The sequence below is a fragment of the Mustela putorius genome, unplaced genomic scaffold (genome assembly GCF_011764305.1).
Source record: "Mustela putorius furo isolate JIRA1106 unplaced genomic scaffold, ASM1176430v1.1 tig00003937_pilon_pilon_pilon, whole genome shotgun sequence".
Lineage (NCBI taxonomy): Eukaryota > Metazoa > Chordata > Mammalia > Carnivora > Mustelidae > Mustela > Mustela putorius.
The window spans coordinates 5,770,974-5,797,914 of NW_025422082.1; the positions used below are offsets into that span (position 1 = coordinate 5,770,974).

Sequence of the window (26,941 nt, forward strand, 5' to 3'; positions counted from 1 at the left end):
CCCGCCTGGGTGTGCCCCGCGCCTCCAGCGCGGCCCTCCCGACGCCCCCCGGGATCCAACCTCGAGGGTTTAATCCGGGTGAGGAAGACAGTGCGGGGGAGGGGGGAACGCCAAACACTAAATGGAAAAAACCTGAGCCGAAGCGGCTCCCGGGAAGTGCGCGAGGCGGAGCCGGCAGAGCGCAGAGCCCCAGGGCGGGCGGGAGAGGCCGGGCGCCCGCGGGTCGGGGCGCGGAGGCGGCCCCGGCGGGCGGAGGGCGCGGCCGGCGGGAGGGGCCGGGGCGGCGCCGGGAGGGGCGCGCACGGCGGCGCGGCCGCCCGGCCCAGCAGGTGACCGCGGGCCGGGGCCGAGCCGGAGCGAATCCCGTGCGGGCGGCGCGACTGGGAGACGGCTCTCGGGGTCCGCGAAGTTTGCCGGAACATGGCGGAGGAGCCCGGGGCGCGCGGGAGCGCGGCGCGGCGGCGGCCGGGGCCCCAGGAGCTGTAGCCGCCGCAGCCGCAGCCGCAGCCGCTGCCGCCGCGGGGCGAGGTCGCCGCCATGGCCCGCTGGATCCCGACCAAGAGGCAGAAGTACGGGGTTGGTGAGTGCTCGCCCCACCCCGCCCGCGCCCGGCTGCCGCGAAGTTCGCGGGAGCGGCCCTGGCTTGCGCAAAGTTGGGCGGCGGACGCCGGGCCACTGGGTACCCGCGCTGCCCGGTACCGGGTTCGGCTCCCGCTGCCCTCGCAGGCGCAGTCAGGGCTCAGCTACCCCGGCGACAGTTCCCGGTTGGGGACGTCCCTCCCGGTTTGGGGAATCCGAGGGGCTGAAAGTGCACTCGGGCTCCGGGACTGGTCACCCGGCTCCCGAACCGGCGCTCTGCACGATGGAAACGTCAAAAGACGAGCGCTTGCCTGCTATTCATTTGGGGGCACCGCGCCCGGGTGCTCGCCTTTCTCCTCCGCATCTTTGTGGTTTCATTGAGTAGTTTGTAATTCGGCCGCCGTCGGCCGAATGCGGGTGCCGCCCGGGGACCCAGGGCTTTCTGCCTTCCTTCTTCCTGGGTTCTCTCTGAGGTCCCAAAGTGAGGGTTTGGGGGTGGAATGCCGCCCGCCCCCCTTTCCTCCCAGGGACTGGGACTCTGCTAACAGTTGTAAACTGAATGGGAAACTGAAATCGTGGGGTGGGGGTGATGGAAGAGACAGGAAGTGTGTGACCAGGCAGCGGGGGGTGGTTGCCCCCCGGGGGCGGGGGGGGGGAGTACTGGTTGTGCAGACACGCTCGTCCCTAAGGGACCGTGCATGAAGACAGACGGTGTTAAGACTGCCTTCCGAGCCCCGAGTTTCATCGTGGGATAACATGAGGATGTTTTGTTAAGAAAGCTGTGACAGGTCCTGCCCAGGCACTTGGCATTCCTAACAGCGGTCCTGGAGGAGCCCCCACCACCCGCGGAGGGATTGCTTTTGTGTTGTTTTGGACCCAAAACACTGGCTGTGCCTGCTTTTGACCCAGGGGAAAAACCGTGGTCCTTGCACCTTGTATCCAGGAGTGAGGTTGCTGAGGTCTCGTGGGAAGACTGCCATTAGTCGGTAGATTACAGGGCAAGTAGATTTCCGAGCGGTTCCCTAGAATAAACACAGTTGTGTGTGTTGAGAATTTTATCACTTCCTGTCAGGTTCATTCATTTGGGCCATTTGTAATTTAATCTTTTACTTTCGTCCCTTCCCCGCCCCCATTTCCCCCTCACTGCTTCAGTTAGTAGGGAGTGGTCCCTGGACCTCTTATGTGCTTCTGCGTTTTCTGACCATGAAGTCCTTTGCAGAGATACTCTTAAACGTCCTCTAGTGCTTTTCAACTCTGTAACCAGGAGTCAGTTTAAAAAAACCAACAACCAAACCCTTTCATATTTACTATAGTATTCTTAATTGTTACCCTTTATATATGTATATAAGTGTATATAATACTATATATTGTATATACATAATTCTTGTTTTCCCTCTATTTTAAAAAAAAACACACAACTTGTTTCCTCTTACATTTTACTTAGAATCTTTGCACTTTCCTGTGGTTCCAACTCAGAAATGAGTAGGTCATTCTTCTGCTCCAGACCACCTTGTCATAATTTGGTCATGAGGCTTTAGCATGGCAGGTTCCAGTAAGTAGCCAGTAGTTATGGAGGGGAAATGGTCTCATAAGATAGAGGGAATTCGTTTCTTTATATTTGAGTGTTATAGAGTACTACTAAATTAAGGCATATTTAGGGACGCCTGGGTGGCTCAGTTGGTTGGACGACTGCCTTCGGCTCAGGTCATGATCCTGGAGTCCCAGGATCGAATCCCGCATTGGGCTCCCAGCTCCATGGGGAGTCTGCTTCTCTCTCTGACCTTCTCCTCGTTCATGCTCTCTCTCACTGTCTCTCTCTCAAGTAAATTAAAAAAAAAAAAATCTTAAAAAAAAAATTAAGGTATATTTAGCGATGCCTAATCATTAATTACTACTTACAAAGTTATCAATTTTAATTTTAACAGGATCCAAAACAATTTATGACTTTCATGTAGGCCCCCCATATGGGGTTTTTTGTTTGCTTTAAATATTTTATTTATTTATTTGACAGAGATCACAAGTAGGCAAAGAGGCAAAGATTGAGGAAGAAGCAGACTCCCCGCTGGACAGAGAGCCTGATGCGGGGCTCTATCCCAGGATTCTGGGATCATGACCTGAGCCGAAGGCAGAGGCTTTAACCCACTGAGCCACCCAGCCGCCCCCGCCCCATGGTTTTAATGCCATTGTCACAGGAGCAAGTATGACATGTTTTCTTTCTAATACACTTTCCCCCCCTGTTCTGGGATCAGATTACCTGGTTATTTATCATCAGCCAAGAAAGTATTTGAGTTGCATTTCCAGGGCATAGGTGGTAGCAAAATTGCCCAAGGATATAATTTGGCACACTTATTTTACTAGACACAATGGATTCTGATTAATCTTGGCTTGACAAAAGGACCCACTGTTAGGACAGATTAGCCTCAGAGATAAATCACCATTGTTTATTCCTGAAACTCACTGTTGTTCGTAACACCTCCCTCCTTGGAAGCCTTCCGTGGCCTACAGGGTAAAGTCTTAAATTGAGCCCAGCTTTCAAGGTTATGATAATCTGGTTCAACCTGTCTCCACCAGCCTTATCTCTCCTGGCGTCTTTCGTGAACTCACTAGTGCAGACACTGCCCTTCTTTGCTCTTGTGCAATATTCAATGGAGAGGCTCTCCTTTGGGACTTTGCTCCCTTGTGCCTGTCCCCTGCCCGGAGTACCCTCCCATGCCTGCATCTTCCCGAATCCGGCCTTTTCCTCAGGGCTCAAATCCATTTCCATTGCTTCCCCAGATCGGGTATGAACCAGACCTTCCCAAACACTACAATCACTACATTGTGCCATCCTTTGTTACTTATCCTTTTATCCTTGAGTTCACTGAATCAGAAGGTTATGGTTCTGTATCCCTGTCACAATACCAGGTATAGAGCATATATTCAGTAACTGCTTATTCGTGGCGTTGAGGTGACATTGTAACTCCCTAACCTAATTTCTATGATGATTTAATGCAGTTCCTCTCCCCACCCACCCCCCCATTCACCACAATATGAGTTTTATTTTGTTTGGTTAAATGTGTGAAATGAGGCCCTTCAGTCTGTCTTTACCTTTGCAAGTCAAAAAAAAAAAAAAAAAAAAAAAAAGAGATGTGCTGTTGAGAAAATAAGCATAGAGTAGACAGACTCATTTAAATATGATTAGGAAAATTGGCTTGTTGGATGTTTGGGGGGGACAGTTATCACTTGTGAGCGCCTGGTGGTCGGATTGCGTTTCTGGGTGAAGGAAACCATATGATAGCCATTTGGAAGCATTTTAATGACTCACAGCTACTCTGTGTGAGGGTGGCGCTTTGATCTCCATTTGAATTTTGCTAAGGGAAGCTAGCAGTCTCTATTCTTATATTATCTTGGTGCCACTCACTATTGGCTGCTCCTGACATAGCCTAGATTTTTCTATGGGGACTGAAATGCAATCTGTCTGGGCTTTCTTAGTTCTTAAACATAGCTCTGTTGGCTCAGTCTCTAGCATTTAGAAGGGCCTGAATGACCCACACGTGTTATCTGTGTTATCAAGGGAGAGGACCAATAGATTCTCTTCTTGAAAGTTCTAGTCCATTAGTATCCCGGTGTGAAGTTCTGCGTGCCAGTTCTTGGATACAAGGGCACTTCCCATTGCCATGGAAAGCTGTCTTATTTTTCTTTATTTTCTCTCTCTTTCTTGAAATTTTTGTTTGAGAATATGAGGGTGTAATCACTTTTAATCTAAATAAAGATTTAAAGAATGTTAGTGATATATATCCAGGTTACTCTTCTGATGCTTTGAAACATTTGTGTATAAGTCTGCATCCAAACAAGCAGTTCCTATCAATAATAGCCCCAGATTATGTGGATGGTTGATTTTTTTTTTTTTTTGCAGAATAATTAATTATTGCTTATTTGTGATCTGTATTGTTATAATGCGATAAAAGGTAGTGTGGGAAGAGCTTTGCTTTCACCATTAGCTCTTCATCTGTTTGGTTCTGCTAAACCGCATTAATCTGAAAGCACTTAGCTCAGTAGACTCTCAATTGCTGTGTAAAAATTGAGAGCAGACCCTTGTAGCTTTTTGGTAATGCAGTCAGGTGTGCTGTGGGTTCCCGTTCAGCTCTTGAGGGGAGGGTCTCAGAGGATAACTGGTCTGGGTTCCCTTTAAAGAGGGGAACTTAGAGACTAAAGTCGTAAAGTGAATTGCTTAACGCAAGGTAACCTTTTGACTGCATGAACTCCCTTAGTCATCTGGTTAAGCCTGTGGATCATTTCCTTCGAATAATGATTTTAAGTGCACAAAGTCAACTATGAAGGGTTGGAAATGAAACCCAGTTGTTTTGAAATACAGCTGTCAAGATATTTTTTAGAATTTGTGGTATGGTAATATATGTGCTTATTGAGGCGCTAGATAACAAGATTTAGTGGCAGATCTAATAACTACCCTACTTTTGAATTAGTGATGAGCGTATGTGATTTTCGTAAGATATCTGCAGTAACTGTGATATGATACGAAAATACCTATGATTTGGGTTTGCTGCAAGTGGGGTATATTGCCTCCAGTCATAATTAAAGTAAATGCTGAGTGTTAGAAAATAGAGATGCATTTTCTTCCCCTTTTCACATCCATGGGTCTCTGAATTTGAACACAGAATAAAAATCCTTAGCTGAAAATCACACAGCTAATTAGTTATGGAACCAGAATAAGGAACAACAGTAACACTTGTTGGTCATCTATCTACAGGAGGCCTGATGCTGCTGTAGATACTCTACATCTGGAGAAGTCTTTGCCCCAACGTATTCATGTTCTAATAACATGGAGGCTAAGGATAAGGGGAATAGAGAATTAATATTTACTATTAATTTACTTTGTGACTGTTTTAAACCCTGTAATTCAGTATGTTCCAGGTACATGTGGGGGTTATGGAGATGTTTTTCAGGGGAATTAGAAACTTCCTTGGCAGTAATACTAAGATATTATTGGCCTGTTTCACTTTACCCTCCCATAAGTATACAGTACAGTTTCCCAGAGACTGCCTGAAGTGTAATACTGCAGCAGTCTGAACACCGAAGTCGACGGAGGAATCCAGTTGCCTTTCATGAAGGCAAAGGTTAAAGAGCTTTACACAGATGCAAAGCTGTGCATCTCCTAAGTGTTTTTGTTTGGAAAAGTGTTTTTATTTGGAAAAATACATATTCACAAAAAAAATGCATTGGGTTTATTATGATTATTTTATTATTTATTTAATTAAACACAAAGATCTTGTTATTTGAGAGAGTGTGTGCATGTAGGGGGAGGAGAAGGGAGAGGAATGGACAGACTCCATATTGTGTGCGGAGCCCGAGGTTGGGCTTGATCCAGGCTCCCTGAGATCATAACCTGAGCTGAAATCAAGAGTCGATTGCTCGACCCACTGAGCCTCCCAGGTGCCCCATAATCATTTTATTTTTACGATTTTATTTATTAGAGAACGAGCGGAGGGGAAGGGTGGGAAAGGGCAGAGGGAGAGAGATAAGCAGATTCCCTGCTGAGCTTGGAGCCCACTATGAGGCTCCATCACAGGACCCCAAGATCATGACCTGAGCCGAAGGCAGCTGCTGAACTGACTGAGCCACCTAGGTGCTTCTATTATGATTATTTTAAATTAGTTAAAATCAAAAAGTGTAAAATATCTCGGTTTTGCTTTCTAATATGATAAATAGTGATAGACGTAACCCACATAAACAAAAGCTCTTTGAGATCTTGAGTAACTTTGAAGAGTAAAAAGGGGTTCTAAGACCAAAAAGTTTCAACCTGCTTCTTTTTTTTTTTTTTTTAAAGATTTTATTTTATTTATTTGACAGACAGAGATTACAAGTAGGCAGAGAGGCAGGCAGAGGGGAGGAAGCAGACTCCCTGCTGAGCAGAGAGCCTGATGCGGGGCTCTATCCCAGGACACTGGGATCATGACCTGAACCGAAGGCAGAGGCTTTAACCCACTGAGCCACCCAGGCGCCCCTCAACCTGCTTCTTTACCTGTTATTTCATTAAACTGAGATAATGCTGTAATTCTCCTATATTGCCCCCTTTTCCAGATAAGAAAACTGAGGCTTATGGAGGATACATTTTTCATCTGTGGCTGTATAATCTCGCTCAAGCCAAAACTCTACTCCATATGTTTTCCCAAACTTCACTTGTTCATTGTCACCTTGATCTCTGACGTGTCCAGGTGCCCTTGTGAAACAGCTTCATGTCTGAGTCCATACCTAGTTGCCTGGTCTGTTTCCCACTTTATCTTCTGTGTTGCCACCTTTTTTTTTTTCTTTCCATTTTTACTGAAAACAACTATTGCAAAAGAAAATCCTACGTTCCTACCATTAAAGGAGAGCCAGTATCACATGCCATAGGAAAAAGCAACTATAAAAATAACATCAACAAAAATAAAACAGCAGTGTCCTGGAGTCTGGCTAGAATCCGGTCCCTGTCAAGCCATTTCTCTATTAAAGAGCAAACATGATGCCAGATTGAGGCATTCTTTTTGTTGTAATGTAGATCCCTGTGATTGGTGGTAGTTAATATTCTGTGAAGTAGCTGGGAACCCTGACTTGGGGAATACTGACTGAGCCATGGCTCCTAGGGGAAATTCAGGGTCAGGTTCTTAGGAGCCTCTGGTTGTGTTTTCATCAACTGGTCAGCCTTACTTTATGTGTGTTTCTGTGTCAGGTTTAAAGACCTGCTTTGATATATAATTTTAATATATGTTATATAACACATATGTTATATGTGTTAATATGTTATATAACATATATGTTATATGTGTTATATATATGTTTATAGACTTGTTATATGTGTTATATAATTTAATATCTGTTATATAACATGTGTTATATAACATATTACATATTATATTTTATAATATGTATTTATATTTTATAAATATAAGTTAATATAATATCATTGATTCACCAGCAGTGAACTCACAGCCTGAGCAAAGCACGATGACTCAAGCCTGAACCAAGCTCATCTCACACATGTATTTTCTCCATGAGACAAATGCCAGCCTTTTGGGCCCAGGGTACTACCCAGCACTTCAGCGCAATGCTTGGGGCCGTTTCCAAAGGTGAAATCATTAACAGAAAGTGTAATATGAGAAGAACATGGCACTGCCTTTAAAACCACAGAGAGGATACTTGTTTGCCGTATGAGAACCGAAAGAAAAAGAGGGCATGTGGCCTGGTTGGATCTCAGGTGGGAACTTGCACATCACATTCTGCCTCTCTACACACATTTGAGAGAGGCTGTGGAAGGACCAGGAATATTCATTTGAGGCTGCCGGTAGATTCTAGCAGGTAGGAGAATTCACAAATACAGAATCTACAAATGATAAGCACCAGGTGTAGTTGGTGAGATAAAAAGAATTAAAAATGGAATCATCGTTAGAATAATCCCTCCTTAGCTTCTCCTCAGAACCCTAGCTAAGGGTACTACTGTCTTTGTCCATACCTTGCCCGCCCACACCTCTCAGTGTCTCTCTTTCCCCCCTTTCTTCTCTTTACGTGGTCTGGGACTGTCCTGCTTATTTGATTGTGTTTACTGCTTGTCTCCTGTGCTACAATTTAAAGTTATGAGGACAGGAACTTCGTTTTTTTCATTAGGGAACTCCAGCCCTGCGAAAAGCACCTGACAGGTGGTCAGCACTCAGTAAATAAATGACAGTAATAAATGAACACTGAACCCATCATCTACCTAAATTTGTCTTGGCTATCGTAAGAGGCCATTTTCTCTAGGCTATGGAGTATACTGCCCTGTGTGTCCTTCCAGTGGGGCAATCAAAAGTAGTGGGAAAAGGAACATTTAAATAATAGATAAAGTAGATTTAATACATTGCTTGAGCAGAGGATTGTATGAACATTTTGGGGTGGGAGAGGAACTGAGATCCTACATGGTGCCCTATTAGATAGGAAGGGAAAGTGGGAATAGTCCTCCTCTTCCCCTTCCCCCTCCTCCCTCCCCCTCCTCCAGCATTATTTGTGGAGGCTTCATGGAGGAAGGTGCTTGACCACAGTGGTAAATAGGGTTTAGGAGATTCTGAGTCATTGCATTAGTGCTGTGTTGAGCACATGACTTGGAGAGAAAAGAAGATGAAATCTAATGAAAGAAACCGGATTTTATTTTTAAAATTTTATTTATTTATTTGAGAGAGAAAGAGAGGGAGGGATTGTGGGCAGGAATAAGGGGAGGGTCAGAGGGAGAAGCAGACTCCCTGCTGAGCAGGGAGCCTGACCTGGGGCTCGATTCCAGGACTCAGGGATCATGACCTGAGCTGCAGCAGACACCCAGGGTGCCCCGAAACAAGGCTTTTAAGTGCATTTCTTCCTTCGTATTACAAAAAAAAAGAGTGGAGATCCCTTAGAATAAGCACAGCATATACTGTGCACAGGGTAATTTAAAAAATAGGAGATTACAAGTCACGTGGAGAAGAAAAGTAATTTAGAGTATTGGCAAGGGGCTTTGCAGCAAAAGGGAGTACTTATTCAAGCTTCAGTGTGTCCACATTCTCTGAAGACTTTTTGTGGTGGTCCTACCTTTCAATGTGTTAGCTTTCAACATAACTTGTAGTATCTCCTCATCTAAGTATTAAGAGACGAACCAGTGGAGTTCGGGGGATGAGGAATCAAATCTCACTGTAATGAATTGTTCCATAAATGGAAACTTTCCAACTTCTAGTTTCTTCCCAGCAATATTCAGTGTGACAACAATTACAACTCTATACGTAGGAAATATTTTAATACTGTCAGAAGAATCAAGAAAGGAACCTGGGTCAGTATATTACCACTCATTTAAATTGAGAATTATAATAGAATTGTACTAGAATTTGACCTGTATCTTTGGCCCCAAAGATTGATTAAGGTCACATAGTTTGTCCTTCACAAAATGTTTGAAAGGAGGGAAAAATAGTTTTCTCCCTCATCAAAGATAAAATCCTCTGGGAGAGGTCTACTGTTTGTGGGTGTTAAAGGCGTTAACAAATCCTTTGGGAGACCTTTGACATTGGTTTGTAAGTAGCCTCTGGCATTCCTTAGGAATCACAGGCTTTTATTTTTAAGTTTAAGAAAGAGCTTTTGAGATGGGGCTAAGAAATGACTTTGAGGGAGAGGTTTGGGTGAGCAAGGGAAAGCGGAGGATGGTTGTGTTAATTTTATTTTTGCAAGTGATGCTCAGGCCGTGTCCTCTGGGAGCCTGGCCTGGCAGTCGGGAACTCAAAGGATTGTTTGAATCGCTGGCAACCAGTTCCCAAGCAAGAGACAAAAGTGGTCTTTGTCTTTCACAAAGCTCTGTGCCATCGCAAAGCTGCTATTGTTCCAGTGGCTTTAGATTCCTGGATCCACGTTTCCAGATTGTGCCATTTTCTCTACTTTTCCACACCCCATTAAACCCTGGCACTGTCCATGTCAGACGCCGTAGGTGGACCCCATGGATGCCCTCGCTCAGAATCCTAGGCACCCGTTCTTTATCTTGTCAAATAACTTAGCTTGGGGAAAAGAAATCACAGCAGAGATTAATTCTCTCTTGAAAATAGCTCTTTGCTGACTCAGCTGAGGTGAGTAAGACTACGTCCTGCTGACTTGTTCGTTACACGTGTACCTGGACAGGATGCGCTGTACTTGGTTTGTACTTTCTGCGAGCCTGGAATGATAGCGCTCTCCCTCCCCAGCCTGTCCTTCTGGAGACCAGTTATAAGTCATAAACCTCTGTTATAAAAATCTGACAGCTTTGCCCTTTTGTGTATAGAATCATAAAATATTAAGGTCTAGTTGCATCTGTACACCTCCCCTCATAGCTAACATATTGGGAAATATATTGGGAAAACATGCCCTAGAGGCAGGAAGTAATCACCCAGAGTCACAGGGCTGCTCACACATTTGTGTTTCAGCCTGTCCTCTTCTAGGTGCTGCTTCTCCCTTTACAACCAGCGGAGCAAGTTTCTTTAGATGTCTGCTTAGGGGGTCTGACAAGTGATTGCCCCCCATGAAGTCCTAAAGGGAAAATGCCCATCTTCCCTGTTTTTTGCTAGGTGGAGTTTTTGGTATATATATATATATTCAATCATCTCCCCCCTGGGCGCCTGGGTGGCTCAGTGGGTTAAGCCGCTGCCTTCGGCTCAGGTTATGATCTCAGGGTCCTGGGATCGAGTCCCGCATCAGGCTCTCTGCTCAGCAGGGAGCCTGCTTCCTCCTCTCTCTCTCTCTGCCTGCCTCTCTGCCTACTTGTGATCTCTCTCTGTCAAATATATTTAAAAAAAAAAAAATCAACTCCCCCCCCACCTTTTATTGAAATACCACTGACATATAACATGATGGTAGTTTCACTTGTACAGTGTAAAGTGTCTGGCATGTGAAATGATCAGCATGGTGAGTCTAGTTAATATTACAAAGGTTTCCTAATGATGAAGACTTCTTTTCTTTTTTTTTTTTTTTAAAGACTGATTTATTTGCTTTAGAGAGAGGGGGAGCATGAGTAGGAGGGATAGAGAGAGAGAATCTCAAGCAGACTCCACCACGCCAAACATGGAGCCAGTTGGGGCTCAATCCCATGACCCTCACATCACGACCTGAGCTGAAACTAAGAGTTGGACGGGTGCTGATTAGCTGCACCACCCTGGCACCCCGTGATGAGGACTTTTAAAAGGTACCCTCAACTTTCAAATATACAGTACAGTGTTACAAACTGTAGTCATTATGCTGTACATTACATCCCCAAGACTTACTGATTTTAGAGTTGGAACTGTGTACCCTTTGATCACCACCCATCCCCCACCTCTGGCAGTCACCAGTCTGTTTTATGAGTTCCGTTTTTTTTTTTTTTTTTTTTTTTAAGATTCCACATGTAAGTGATACCATGCAGTTTTTGTCTTTGTCTGTCTGACTTCTTTCACTTAGCATCATGCCCTCAGAGTCCAAATGGCAGGATTTTCTTCTTTTTGATGGCTCAATAATATTCCTGGTGTGTCTGTGACACATTTTCTCTATCTGTTCATCCTTCAGTGGACACTTAGCTTGATTCCAAATCTTGGCTGTTATAAATAATGATGCATTAAACATAGAGGTGCAGATATATTTTCAAGTTAGTGTTCTTTTGAATAAATACCCAGAAGTGGGGTTGATGGATTATATGGTAGTTCTGTTTTTAATTTTTGAGGAACCTCCATACTGTTTTCCACAGTGGAAATGTTTATATTCCCATTGACAGGACACAAGACTTCCCTTTTCTTCACATCCTCACCAATACTTGCTTCTTGTCTTTTTAATAAAAATGTTCTAAAGGATGTGAGGTAAGATCTCCTTGAGGTTTTGATTTGCATTTCCCTGATGACTACTGATGTTGGGCATCTTTTCATGTGCCTCTGGGGCATCTGTATGTCTTCTTTGCAAAAATGTCTATTCAGATCTTTTCCCCATTTTTAATTTGGATTTTTTTTTTTTAGCTTCTGAATTTATGATTTCTTTATATATTGGATAATTCCTTATCAGTTAGGTGATTTGCAAATATCTTCTCCCATTTGGTAGACTGCCTTTTCATTTTGTTGATGGTTTTCTTTGCTGTTCACCTTCCCCTTTTTTAAGAGTTTTGGGAAGGAAGTGTGTTTGGAGGTTTGAGCCTGCTAAGTAGAAGTCGAGCTGTGGGTTCCATGCTGGTCATGTTTCAGTCCTGCTGTGGGCCCAATGGTCTTTGGTCCCCAGCACCATGGTATTGACATGATGTCAGTTACAAAATTAATAAGCAGCATGACATTCTTACAACATTATAGGTGTGTTTGAGAATGAATGTTACTGTGGTTTACCGAGTGTTGATGGGTGAAGGTGAGGTCATGTATTGATCATAAAGGATTTTAGTATTGACCTGGAAATGAGAGAAAATTGGTCTTTTTTTAGACCTGTATTTTGAACAAAATGATGATGCTTTCTTTGGAACACTTAAGCTTGGAGAAGTTTGAGTGAGGCTCCTTGCTGTTGTGGTGAGTGCAAGTCCACCTACACTGTTCCCATGGGAAGGGACAGCTTGATAGGAGGGCGGCAATGCAGTCTCATCTCAGGCAGAGAGCCACTTTGGACTTCATATGGGAACCAGCTCCTCCTAGAACAGGGCTGGCATCTTCTGCCTGGCTTTGAGGCCCTCCAACCAGGCTTTGAGCTCCCTTGTGAACAGAAGCAAGTAAACAAGAGAAGGCCTACCCCAACATCATGGCAGCATGATTCGTTTTCTTTTTTTTTTTTTAATTTATTTTTTTTTAAGATTTTGTTTATTTATTTGACAGAGAGAGATCACAGTAGACAGAGAGGCAGGCAGAGAGAGGGAGAGAGGGAAGCAGGCTCCCTGCCGAGCAGAGAGCCCAACGCGGGACTCGATCCCAGGACCCTGAGATCGTGACCCGAGCCAAAGGCAGCGGCTTAACCCACTGAGCCACCCAGGTGCACCTTCTATTCTTTTTTTAAAGATTTTATTTATTTATGTGACAGAGACACAGGGAGAGAGGGAACACAAGCAGGGAGAGTGGGAGAGGGAGAAGCAGGCTTCCCATGGAGCAGAGAGCCTAATGTGGGGCTCGATCCCAGGACCCTGGGATCATGACCTGAACCGAAGGCAGATGCTTAATAACTGAGTCACCCAGGTGCCCCAGCATGATTCATTTTTGTTTTTCCATCTCACAGGATTGTGAGGCACAGTTTCCATGAACTTACATGCTTGTATATCTTTTCTCAATCAGTGGATACTTGAAGCGTAGTAACACATTTATTGTCTTTGAAAAAGGGATCCTAAGGCTCAGAAAATATTGGGAAATTTGGTATAAGTGAAATTCTAATGTGCCGGGTCTTATAATAATACTGTGTATGCCGTATCATTGTGGTCTGAACAAATCCAATTAAAATTGGTATAATCTCTATCAAATATTGATTAAAATAGAAAAGTGCATATACGAGTTCCATTTCTGTGAGTTTATCCTGCAAATATAGTAATACATATGGGGAATGATATATGGACAAGATTATTCATTAGGGCATTACTCAAGAAAAATGTGAAAATGTATGTGACTCAGTCATGAAAGGGTTTAGTAATTTATAGCAAATACAGTGGAATGCTACACCATTAAAAAAATGGAGCTCGGGGATAGACAAAGAATCTGCTAAAGATGATACTGGCATTTGGCAGTTTAAGGATGAGCTTTTCAGAAAATGGGGCTGGGTCAGTTGGCTGTGTATATTGAAAAAATGTACTGGACCCCTACCTAAGGCCAAAAAAATTGATCACTGGACCCCTACTTTCTGCCATAAAAAAGCGATCCAAATGTCTGGAAGGTAGAGGCTTTCAGAAGAGCGTGTAGCAGGGTCATCTGGGTGGCTCAGTTAAGCATCTGACTCTTGGTTTTGGCTCAGGTCTTCCTCTCAGGGTTGTGAGACCCTGTGTCTGGCTCTGTGCTAAGAGGGGAGTCTGCTTGAGATCTTTCTCTCCCTCTGCCCTCCCCCACTCTTTCTTTAAGAATAAATAAATGCATCTTAAAAAAAAAAAAAAAGCAGAGAGCATAGGAGAACATTTTGACCTTGGAGTCAACAAAGATTCTAAAAAGGGACACAAAAAACCACCAACTTAAAAATTATACCGAGGCTATTAAAATTAAGAACTTCTGTTCACAGGAAGTGAACAACCCACAGAAGGAAGAAGACATTCCCAGTGCACATGTCTGACCAACAGATCATATTGCAAAGTTGTAAAGAACTAGAAATTGGTAAGAGAAAAGAATAACCCAGTAGAAAAATGGGCAAAAGATTTGAATAGACACTTCATAAAAGATGATAATCCAGATGTCCGGTAAACATTTGGAAGGTAGCTGCTTTGTATTTGTCATCATGGAGTTGTAAACACAATGGCAGTCCCACCAGAAGAGCTAAGTAAAACACAAAACCATGGAAGGCACCTGGGCGCCTCAGTGGGTTAAGTGTCTCCTGTGGCTCAGGTCGTGATGGGACCAAGTTCCACATCTGGCTCCCACTCAGCGGGGAGTCTGCTTCTCCCTCTCCCTTTTACCCCCCACCTCCCCCACTTGTGCTCACTTTCTCTCTCTCTCTGACAAACAAAATCTTTAAAATAAAAACAAAACATGGAATCATTCCAGCTGTTGATGAGGACATGTGGCTATAGGAAGACTCCCATGTTGTGGAAGCACAGATCAGTACAACCATTTTGGAAAGCAGTTTAGTAGATCTTAGGAAGTTAGGTGTGGACCTCTTCTGTGCTTCAGCAGTTTCAATGTTAGGGGAATGACAAATTTCTACCAAAAGCCTTGTGCAGAATGTTCAAGTACACTATTTAAAATAGCTCCAAATTGGAGACAAACATCTATGCCCGTTGGCAATTGAATGTATCTATAAATTATGGTGTTCCCACCGAATGAAATCCTATAGTCAGTGAGAATGAAGGATTTATATGTCCTCACAAAAATACAACTAAATCTCACAAAAGGCTGTGGGGAAGAAGGTGAACACGAAAGAGTACCTATCGTGTTACTGAATTTCTATAAATACCAATATAGGCCATTGTAGCTGGTTTTTAGAAGTCAGGGTAGTGGTTACTCTAAGCGCCCCCGCAGGGTGAATGAAAGGTGTGCGGGCTGTGAGGATGAGCAGAACGTATAGGTTATTGGTAATATTTGTCCTTTCTTGATCAGGGTGCTGTATAGCTAGGTGATTCGGTTTATGAAAACTTAGTGCACTGTATGTGTATGACACGTGCATTTCCTGCATGTATATTACACTGGCAGGAGAAGAGTGAGGCAGCTCTCTATACCTTGATATGGGCTGTTTCCAAGATATATTAATTTTGTTAGACAAATATTTGTGCCATCCCCACGGTATGTCAGGCATAGTTCAAGGCACTGAATGCAGTAGTAGGCAGAGAAAAGTGTGTGTTTGCATGTACTTGTAAATGCTAGACCATTTCTGAAACTGTACATAAGCAGTTGTCCATCAGTTGTTTCTTGGAAGAGGATGGTGGATTGGATGTCAGAAGTAGAGAACTTTTATGAGTGTTTTAGTACCTTTTGAAGTTTGTGCTGTGTGGACTACACAATCCACATTGAACCAGTGTGGATTTACCAATATGAACAAATAAATAAATTGGACTTAGGTATCCTGTGATTATTAATGTAATGTGTGACCTAAAGGCAGTAGCTGTTGTAACCGCTGTTTTGGAGGTCTAGCAAATGAAACAGAGTATTTGGGTGGTTTGCCCCAAATCATACAGGATGTCTTGGTTGGGTTCGGCAATTAGGTCTTCAACCCCATCTCTCAAACTATGCTGACTCTTGCATATTCTAGCATAAATCTAACTTTATGTGTCACTGTATTCTCAAGGACCATCTGTAATTTAGCATACTTTGCTTTCTATGGCTGGGTGTATTACTTGTGACACACTCTGTCTCTTTGTTCACAATCAGAAGCCAGTTCCAAGATTGCTCTTCAGTAAGGGCAAAATGGAATTTTCATGTTTACACTAGTCTCATCTGTTTATAATCTTAAAACTAAAAACTTGTAGAATCACATCTCACTAGTTTTAATCTGTCGGCTGTTCTGTGGAACTGGATGACTATTTTGTGGCTGATAAATCATTAATCTCTGGCTTTGACTCCTCTGTTCAAAGTATGAGGTCATGGTCTTTTTTTTTTTTTGATAAGGTAATGGATAGTCCCATGGCCTACACAAGACTTGGTCTTGCATTACTTAAAATAAAATGTTTCGCTAACAGAAGAGAATATTTATTCTGTACAGATTAATTCTGTAGTCTAACAACTTCACTAATAGGGTATGCCTTTAAAAAAAAAAAGTCATGTTCTGGGGCACTTGGGTGGCTCAGTGGCTTAAGTGTCTGCCCTCGGCTAGAGTTACGATCTCAGGGTCCTGGGATTGAGCCCTGCATTGGGCTCCCTGCCCAGTGGGGAGTCTGCCTCTCTGCCCCCTCCTGCTCATGCTCTTTAATCGCTCTCTCTCTCAAATAAATAAAATAAAAAAATAAAATAAAAAAATAAAAAGTCATGTTCTGAGTAAGTGAAGCAGAGCAAGATGACGATGTTGACTTGCTCAGTGCCACATGGTAAGCTCACATGGTTACCACTTCCCGTCCTGCAGACTGTAGTTACTTCCAGTGGCCAAGGCATATTAGAAATCAGAATTGTCCAGGCAGATGCAAGAGCCATTTGCTGCGGAATGAAGTTCTGGAGGGTAGCTTCTTGTGGCTCAGAATTTTGAAGTTCCGGTCTACTGACTTTCATGAATCTTTGCTTTATGAAGTCATATAAGGCTCTAAGCCAAGTGAGAAAGTAGGATTATGGTTAGCATAAGTTCCTGGTACTGCAGGCAGGTAGGGCAATCATTATCTGAAATTCTACTAGGCAGGAGCCAGCCGGCCTGAGAGTACACTGATCTGGCAATCAGGTGCTTCTGTTTGCAGAGCAGGGTTGAGTATTAAGTAGTTAATGTTGATTAACTCTGAACCCATCTTCAGAGGTCCAAACTAGATTCTCATATATTTCCAGTGTCAAAGCTCTTAGGGATAGAAACAGCCAGTCTTGCAAAAATTGTCATAGAAAATACTTGAATTCCCGGGGCGCCTGGGTGGCTCAGTGGGTTGAGCCTCTGCCTTCGGCTCAGGTCATGGTCCCAGGATCTTGGGATCGAGCCCCGCATCGGGCTCTCTGCTCAGCGGGAAGCCTATTTCTCCCTCTCCACTCTCCCCTGCTTGTGTTCCTTCTCTCGCTGTATCTCTCTCTTCAAATACATAAATACAATCTTAAGAAAAGAAAAGACTTGAATTCCCAGAGGTCTCTGGAGGAGGGACTTCTGTTCTCTGTTTCTGTGCTTTTAGAGTAGCGCCCGCTCACTGGCCTAGATCAGCCTGGCATCTGAAGAGGTATACATAAATAATAAATTCACACATAACTGGTGGACTAACATGGGTGTTTTGAGTCAGGCCAACTGGAATTGAAATCTCTACTCACCATGACTTAACTTAGCGCTCTGAGGAAGTACCGCTCTGAGGAAGTTCCCCACGTACTTGCTACGTTCCAGTGGCTTCTGGGCTGTGAGGATTATGTAAGATATGGAATGTATGGAAAATACATAGGAAGAGTAGATGCTTTACGAAGGCTGGCTTCCTTCCCTTTGGCTTGATAGAATGCCGCAAAGTACATCTTCTCCAGCCTCATCTCCAGTCATGGATTCACAGACATTTGTGACCAGTAGCCGGCCATTTCTGGCCCTATCACATAGACTATCATAGAATCTGAAAATAGGAATCCATGGAGGACAGAATCCTGAATGATGGGCTTTTGGGGTTGTGGGCCTTTCTTTAAGAAGACCGATGCCTACTTGAGTCCAAGAGAGTTGGCTGCTTATAGAACACTGCGGAATATTTCAAAAGAACCTTAGATACCTCGGGGGAGGCTAGTACCCAGTTCACCTTGGGCAGCGTGAGGACTGCAGCTCCAGCTTTTTTCCTAATCGTCGGTAGCTTCAGGGAGGTCTTTTGGAAGCTCACGGATTCTGAAATAGTATGACTCGTGGAAGAATTCCTTTCATGTTTGAGCTCTGACCTAAGCCAAGAGCCTTGGAAATTTTGAATCCATCTCTTATATTTTCTTTCCTGAATTAGATATGAGCCTGCCTGCTCCATTCAGATTTGACAGTGGGATTATTTCAGAAGCAAACGGCTCATTCCATGAAGCAGACCATAGTCCCATCTACTGTCCTTCACGCCATTTTGATTCTGATTTAAGGCAGTGACATGAGGATGGATTTTGGATCCGGGAAACAACCCCTCATTTGTTGTCCAAAGACCTTCATTTGTAAGGATCAGATCTGAGTCCGAGAGTGTTAGGGAGGACCGATGCACATGTGGAATCTTGCTTTTATTTGCTTTCTTTTTTTCACTTCTTTACTTTTGATTTCTCTTGGATCCCAGGGGGCTAAGTTCCAGGTTGAGGAGGCTTTAGCTAATGGTTATAAAACCTTAGGGAAAGTACAGCCTTTCTGTGGTCCTAACTTCCTAAAACTGCTCCTATCAAGAAATGACAGATGAAGGAAATATCCATGTTATCTATAGTGAAGTGTGCATTCCCTGTAATATGTCTTTTTCTTCTTGCATTTATCAGCAGCCTTGGGTGACAGGGTTTTAGACTTTTGGAAGATTAGAGGGTTTGTTTTCTTGCTGAAATAGGCACTCTGCCATGTTCTTTTGTCTGCCTTAGTTCTGAGACTTTTTGTTTTCTTGTTTGTTTGTTTGTTTGTTTACCAGTTTTTAGCACTACGTGTTTGGATTAAGCTTCTGGAGTGATCTGGCTTGTAAAGGTCACTTGTTTTTTATATTCTGGAGCACTTAGGGTTTGGAGGGATGATGAGTAGAATGAAACCCACAGAGAAGGATTGAAACCAGGATTAGGAAGGCAGGCTTATATTTCAGTCTCTGTTACAGACACAGTCAAGTGGCTTGACTCTCTTTCGCTCTGTTTTCCATCCATAAAATAGAGACAGTATTTTCTGCCATATTCCAGATTCTCAGAGTGTGAAGAATTTTCAAATTTCGAAAATTTCTACAATGAATTGAGCAAGTGCTGGAAAGGCCACAGACATTGACCAAGAATTTTAAGATCTAAAGTTGATAGGCCATTGAACTTTCTGCCTGAAGCCTTACTCAGAAATTGTTGTCTAGGAAAAACTTTGGGGCAAAGAAACCCATTTCTTCAGGACTCTTCTCTTCACATGCCGATTGTAATCAGATAATTTTCCTTCCAATTACTTGGTGGCTTTTATAGACTCTTCAGGCCGGTTAAGGGATTCATCACTTAAAGAACTAATTTTCTCTTGACAGTGAACTTGTGATCTCATTCATCCGGTTTCTAGTTCTGAGATTTCCCCTAACACTCTGAGAATCATCTTTCTCAAAGACTTAAAGAGAGATCAGCTTTAATAAGGGGTTGATCAAGTTCAGTATGTGGTTTGAAGTATGAATCTGCTGTTGCTAGGTCAAAGCTTAATCCCTATGTTATATTCTTGATTTTTTTCCCTTCTCCTATGGGCATTTAGATCTAGTGAAAGTAACACACGCAGACCAGATACATGCCTTTAGATGGCATCTGTTGATGCCTTCATGGATCTTGTTGTCTCTGATTTGGTTGTCAGGGCTCATCTCTATTGTGGAGCTCACGAGTTAGCAGGTATGCAATGGTAGGTGCATGAAGGTGAGGCAGAGGTATGTTACTGACCAGCCGTTATTATGTCATTGTTCTCTATTCTTTCACCATGTGCAAACAAGTGTCTGAGGAGCATAATGTGCTCAGCGCTTGGAAGGATCCGGAAGAGAAATGGACATAAATCTTGTTCATGGGAAGTTTGTAATGAAAGAAAGGACCCTACGTTATGAAGTCAGAAATAACTGAAGTGGAAGGTTAAACATGAAAAGGGGGCACAGAGCTGTACACTTTGGATTCTAGGGGTTTAGAGAAGCAGAGATTATTTAAATTGAGGGAATTAGGTAGTTTTCAGGGAAGAAGTTGTTGACCTTTATGGAGCTGGGCATCGAGGTTTGGGAAGGCTGGGGATATGGCTCAGCACGAGCCCTGGCTCCGGCCTGCGGAGCAGGTATCTGTGGGAAATGCAGAATGAGGAAGCCTTCTGTTCTGGCTGCAGCGAAGGCTGGGTGAAGAGAAGGGGGAAATGACAGAGATTACCAAATGTCAGATTGTCGGGGAGCCCTATTTACCTTCACTGCTTTTCTTCTTCTTTAACCATTAATGCTACGATGGTGTGCTGGCACACTGACTCTCCAGAAAAAAGAAAGCAAGCCTCTAATTTGTAGCATTTGCCAATGTCTAGGGTATAAGTACTCCCACTGTGGCCAATTTCAAACTAACAGCGGATTAACAAATGGCTCACGAAAATCCCTGAAAGTTTAGCAGTTGGCTCTCACACGCCAGGAGAAGCCTGCTCCTGCACCGGTCCAACAGCCTCATGTAGTACCTGGAACAGTCGCTGTACCTGTCTGGCCAGGGCCACTGCAGCAAACTTGGGGAAGGCCTAGGTAACCAGCCCTGTCTTATACTGCATCTGACTTCCTCAGCTGTTGCCGATTGGTGTGTGGGTGGGCACCCCACTGCAGGAAGCTGTTCCGTAGTCTGGACAATGACATGGCTTGGCTCAGAGAAGTAGAGTCAGTCATAGTCCCTATCTTGGGAGTCTGAATGAGAGAATCCCAAGAGGCAAAAGCTATAAAGGATGCGATTTGAGAGAGCTGTGTCCTTGGCGAACTGAAGTCACATGGAGGCCAAATACAAACGGAAAGACCGTATGGAAGATGGAGGTAAAGGGTGTTACGCTAAGTGAAATGAGTCAGAGAAGGACAAATACGATATGATTTCAGTCACGTGGCATTGCAGAAAACAAACAAGTAAACGAATAGCAGAATCAGACCTATCAATACAGGGAACAAACTGGTGGTTGCAAGAGGGGAGGGGGTGGGGGCGGGACAAAATGGGTAAAGGGGAGGAGGAGATGCAGGCCTCCAGCGATGGAATGAGTAAGTCATGGGAATAAAAGGCACAGCACAGGGAATATAGCCAATGATATTATGATAACAATGTAACGGGACAGATGGTAGCTGCACCTGGGGCGAACACAGCGTGGTGTAGAGATTTGTGCCGTCTTGATGTTGGACACCTGAAACTAATGTTAACACTGTGTGTCAACTGCACTTAAAGAAAAAAGAGAAACAGGAAAACCAGATGGAAATGGAGGAAGCTAACAGAAGGCAGCAGCTATGGAGAGCAGCCCTACAGCCTCTGGGGTCAGGGGTAGTGGGGGTGCACCCAGGTCCTGGAGCCCTCCTTGTTCTCAGCAATTTCCATTTCCAGGTCCAGAACATCCCGTTTCCTGATGCAGCTTGGGTGGGTCTCTGTTCCTTACAATGGGACGGCCTGACTGAAAAAGCTGATTTGGGACCTCAGAGTTCCTTGCAGAGCTTTCTGTGAGCACAGACAGTCGGAGGAGAGGACAGATCATGTGCTTTTGATTGAAGGTCAAGTATGCCCCGTCCTTGATTTCTCTGCACGCCTCCCAGTGGCTTGTGAATATTGGTTTTCATTCCAGCAGGTCTGGTTTGGAATCCGTGACGTTGGAAGAATAGCCAGTAGGACATGTGTTGGGGGGTGATATTTTGTTGGCACTTGCCACCATAGGAAATCATGAGAAAATCGGAGCCATTGGCAGTCGGGAGAAAAAGAAGTTCTTTATTTGCGGAGGGCATCTGGTGAGCGAGGGTACGTGAAGATGCCCTGTCCTGCATTGGTATGCAATGCCGTTTGAAAGAGGCTTAGGGCAAATTTGAGCCTTCACCCCTCTGATGTTCTCTCTACTCGCAAATTGGTGAATAATTCAATTGAGAGCAAGAGGGTGAGCGTGGTGCCCTATTTTTGCCCAGGCCTTAGTCATACACACAATGAAGTAGCTAATCCCAGAGCCCAGGGTCCAGGGTGGCAATCTGGCATTGTCTTGAGGGGAGGATCCTCTCTTTCTAGGAGACATGGGGGGAGGGGCTAAAGGGACTGCTTGGGGATCAACAGATGCGTACTCTGCTCACAGCTCCGTTGCTAACCAGCTGTTTGGCCCTTCTTAAGCTGCCTCTTTGGGGGCCTCCAGCTCCTCATCCATAATAAAGGATTTTGCCAAGAGAATTTTAACTTTTTGTTTGAGAAATAAAACTCCTTCAGACCCTAATGAGAGCCATGGATTCTTGCCACAGAAAATTGTACATATTGCATACAGACGAAATTTCACATACAGTTTCAGGAAGTTTAGAAATCTTCAGGGACTCACGGACCCCAGATTAAGAAGAACCCCTGCATTACATGATGTTCGAGCCTTTTCTGTTTGTAAAATTTCATTTTTCCAAGACTTGGGATCCTGGAAGGAACTTGGAAAGTCAGCTAGGCCCTTCTTTCTGTCAAATGAGAGATAAGACTCCTCTGAAACTCGGCAAACAGAAGGCTTAAACAGCCGGGAGGCCTGTCGGTTTCATTCCAAGACTCCATTACCTCCTGGAGTGTGAGTTCTAAGTGGGAAGAAACAGACAGCAAATTTGAAGTATATATAATATAATGGCAGTTAATGCTAAGCGCTGAGAATGTTGGTAAAGGATTGTAACACCATGGTGAGTGATAGGGGAGGGTGCTGTGGTTGACTTAGCCATCAGAGATCACTTCTCCGAGGTGACGACATTTGGGAGAGATCTGAAGCAAAGGAGCGAGGCATGCAAATCTAAGGTAGGAGTATTCCGGGTAGAAGGCTTGGCACAGTTGAGCAGTAAGGAAGACCAGCAAGGCTGGGAGTTGAATGGGAAGTTGGCACAGTTGAGCAGTAAGGAAGGCCAGCAAGACGGAGAAGAGTGGGAGGTAGGTAGAGGGGTTGGCCAAGTGTGGATGGGGGTAGTTCTGTGTCCACTTGAAAAACAGTTGTATGTATCTTAATTGACATCTCAGAATAATGGTTACTCATCAGACCATTCATTCACTGCTAAGTTTTGTTCATTATACACAACATGCAAAGCAGTGAGCTGGTCAAGTAAGACAGTGTTTGTCCTCAAACCTGGTGTGTGTCAACAGCACCCCGACAGCCTTCTGAGGCTAAAGGTTCTAGAGCACCAGCCAACACCCAGAACCTCCAGGGTATAAGGCCCAGGCCTCTGCTGTGTTTTGTCCGAAAAACTGCCCAGGGGACCCTGATAAGCAGTTGCTGCGTCTGCCTTGGCAGTACCATGGGAATAAGGTAGCTGCATCTCCAGGAAGCTGCCAGTGGACCAGAGGGGACGGGACGATGCTTGAGTTACTGCCTGTATAAGGGAGTGGGCAGTATGTCACGTAGGAGAAGCACAAAATGTGCTAAGTGGGGTTCCAGAAGCAGAAGTGCATCCTTTGCATTGGAGAGGTCAGGGAGGCCCAGGGAACAACTAAGCCAGTTTCCTCACCTCTGCAGTGGGGACGATAGCAGAACCTAATACAGAGGGTCCTAAGAACAAAGTGGGTAAGTGCCTGAGAGCTTTCCAGACAGGGTCTGGCACATGGTAGGTACTCGGGAAATACGACCACTTGAATTGGGTCATAAAGAATGGCTAATGTTTTTTACAGTTGATCATCTAAGAAAAATTTTCTCGTTAAGCTTCCATGTAAAGAGCCATTCAAATGGAAATCACCAGCTCTTATGAAAAATAAAGAATCTGGCTGTTAGCTTGATGAATAGTCATAGTTAACAAGGGGATCAGGATTTTCCAAATCCAAATCCATCTGTATAACCTTACACAGGAAACACTTTGTTCCTGACTTTGATTGGTGCTTAATCCGATTCATTGAAACTTTCATCGTATACATGTATTGCTTCGTTGATTGGACCAGCTGTTAAGGACCTCCTGTGGTCCAAGCATTGTGCTCCGTGCAGTGGGCAAGGATGCCATGGCCACGGCCTGGAGGAGCATGTATTCTGTGTAGCAGAAGTAAGAAGTACACATAAAAGTCACAGTAGGTTGAGTTTTCGTTACAGAGGTACCCCCTAGGAAGGGAACTAAATACACATCTGCTTACAACATCTGGATCCCATTTCAGCTGGAGAGTCTGTTTTAAAAGGAAACATCCAGATGTGTCATGTGACTGTGACCAATTCATTCACAGTAGTTAGAGAGCGTCTGAATGGTTTTGTTTATGTTGGTGCTTGTAAGTAATAGGGTTGGAACCCCCTTTCTGCTGGACTGCAGGATAGCTTTGGAAAAGGAAGGCTGTAGAAGGCTGGTGTGATTTCCAGCAGTACCCAGAATTCTGGGGCCGACAGAATCCTACTTCTTCAGGCCTTGCATGTGAACGCTCAGGAAACAGATTAAGGCATTAGTTCTTGGCCCTGTTTAATTGACCCCTGAATCTTGACTGCCAAAACTCAATGAGGATTAATCTGCTTTTTAGAGAATATTCCCTTGCGGTTCAAAGGCCAGTTTCTCAGTTCCAAGAAAAAGGCACGGTTAATTCTTAGCATGAGCTTCGTAGCTTGCCCACAGTGCTTGTGGGTGGGCAAGTCCGTTTGAAAAGGCCTCCTGACTCTGTTCTTGGTGGAGTGGCAGTGTGTGTGGGTTGGAATGAGGGATGGAAAGCTGAACCCTGGGCTCAGTGGGAGTCTAATCAAGAGAGAGGTTTCCTGTGGATTGGGTCCAGACCCAAGAGGTGGAGGGGGCCTCTCTGTTTCCTGCCTGAAATGAAACGGCAGCATGGGAAGCCCTGGTGTGTTACGGCAATTTCCCTGGGGCAACTGGCCCCTTCAGAGAGCTCTGCTCACCTCTACGTACTTGTTTGTTTCACACGCATGTCTGGGGCCCTGGAGAAGTGCATGATGGCGGCAAACAGCTGACGATGCCAGGTTTCTCCCGCTTCTGGCTGGGAAAACCGCCAGAGCCTTTTACGTGGTGGATGTGAGGTGCTGGAGACCTGGGCGGCAGAGCTCCGTTTTTACCCTCTTCTGGGGTGTCCTCAGGCTACATCAGGGCCTAATGAGAACTGGAGGCTCAGTAGCCTTCTGGGAGGAATCAGCTTTCTTTGCAAATACCTCCCCGTTCTCCACAAGGAGAAGTAATAACGCAAATCAGATGCATATCCAGGATTGCATTCATTCTGATCCTGACATCGTAAACACATGTATTTGTGAAGATGACTGCAGTGGACCTGGGAAGTGTCCCGCTTCTTACCGCGGCCCAGTTTAGGAGCCCCCTTTTAGGACCTTCGGAGGAGGGGGCGGCTTGATGCATCCATAGCAAACCTGCCAGCAGGGTTCTCTTTGCTCCCCCACCTGCCTCTCTGCTTTTAGAGAACTAATTCTTCCCTTCACATGGCTTGTTCCTCTTTTGATTTTAACCTTGGCTAGTCTGCTCACGCTCCCCGCAAGTTTGATGGACGGTGGGGGTGGGGAGCGGGGAGCGTAGCAGGATGAGCTGGGACAGCATATCTGGCCTGTGAGTGGGAAGTGGTTTAGGGTTAAGTAATCCGGGGGTGCGAGTGGGACAGACCGTTTCTGAGCACCTCAGATAAAGGAGAAGTGGCCTTTCACACCTGAACGTAGGTTACATCAGATCGGGTAGTTCTGGACTTCAGTCCCGTGTTTGTCTCTGCAGTCTCAGGTATGAGAGTCACAGCTGGTACCTCTCATTTCGCACAGTGATTCTGGCTTTAGGGGTCCCAAGGAAAGCCCTCATGCCCCCGCCTCCAGCCCCCGCCACTGTTGACGCCCCCACCTCTGGCTCCTGCCGCTGACTTCACCTGCCCTGTCTCAAGGCTCCTTGGCTGAGATGGTTTGCTGTGGTCTGACAGCCCACCTCAAATTCCTGTCCCTTGTTTCTCTTTTCTTGCATGGAAGTAGGTTGGATGGGTTCAGTGCACACTGGGTGAGGGTTATCCTTCCAAAGCTACCCTTTGTAAATGTGAGGGGGACAGAGATGAATGGGACATTGGGTTATGACATATGGGTGAGGCCCCATCTGTCCCAGGCCTGTGGGCTGAGGTAAGGACACGGCACAGAGGAACAGAATGGGACGCCTTACATCAGTGTTCCTACCCTACCTTGTTTTTACTCCCCTACTGGCCAGCTTCAGATTTGCTCTTACCAACAGCAAGCTGGTAACTAGAGTAAAAGGCATACTATAACTCTGGCTGTACCTATTTCTGCCAAGCATCAGCAGACGAGTCTTCGGAAGGAAGTGGCATGATCTGCGAGCGGGGTTATGGGAAAATGTGCAGGCCATTCAGCAGGACATCCTGAGCTCTGTGTCTCTGATGGAGTCATTCTCTCCACTTCTGGGATATGGTTCTTCAGACCTGGGAGTGCCCTAACAATGGTTCAGCTGGCTCTTTGTGTCTGTTTCAAAAGCATAGGGGGAATTGGGTGACCAGTTTGATTTCAGCTTTAAACCATGCACCAGCTAGAGTGACATGGCAGTCAGCATATTCTGTGGGAATAGAGCACCTTTGAACAAAACGGTCAATTTGTGTGAGGTGGGGGTGGGGAGGTTTTTCTGTGTGTGTCTTGGATTGACAGACACCCGAGAGAGAGGTACCGAACTTTCTTATCAGAGGGCAGGAATTGTTTCTCCGTGCTTCTGGGCCCCCAAGACCTTAAAAAAGACCATCTATCAAAGCAGTGTCATTTTATTATTGAAGAATTTACTAATAGAAAGTGACCACTGTTAACTTTGGTAGCGCTTCCCCCAACTTGGATAGAGTAAAAGTTTATGTGATCTCTATATTAAATAATTAGA

General features: G+C 44.8%; 1 protein-coding gene across 4 annotated transcripts in view; it reads left to right on the forward strand.

Moving 5' to 3' along the window:
• Positions 1 to 272: 272 nt before the first annotated feature.
• DOCK5 (dedicator of cytokinesis 5) overlaps positions 273 to 26,941 on the forward strand; it is a 210,854-nt gene continuing 184,185 nt past the window's right edge. For 3 of the 4 annotated variants that reach the window (XR_006603519.1, XM_045069498.1, XM_045069499.1), the window contains exon 1: positions 273 to 580. Coding sequence is in view for 3 of the 4 variants with exons in the window: in XM_045069498.1 (XP_044925433.1) it covers positions 538 to 580 (43 nt within the window). In the remaining variant the exon portion in view is untranslated. The remainder of the gene's footprint in view (positions 581 to 26,941) is intronic. The other variant, XM_004763249.2, reaches the window with a different exon arrangement.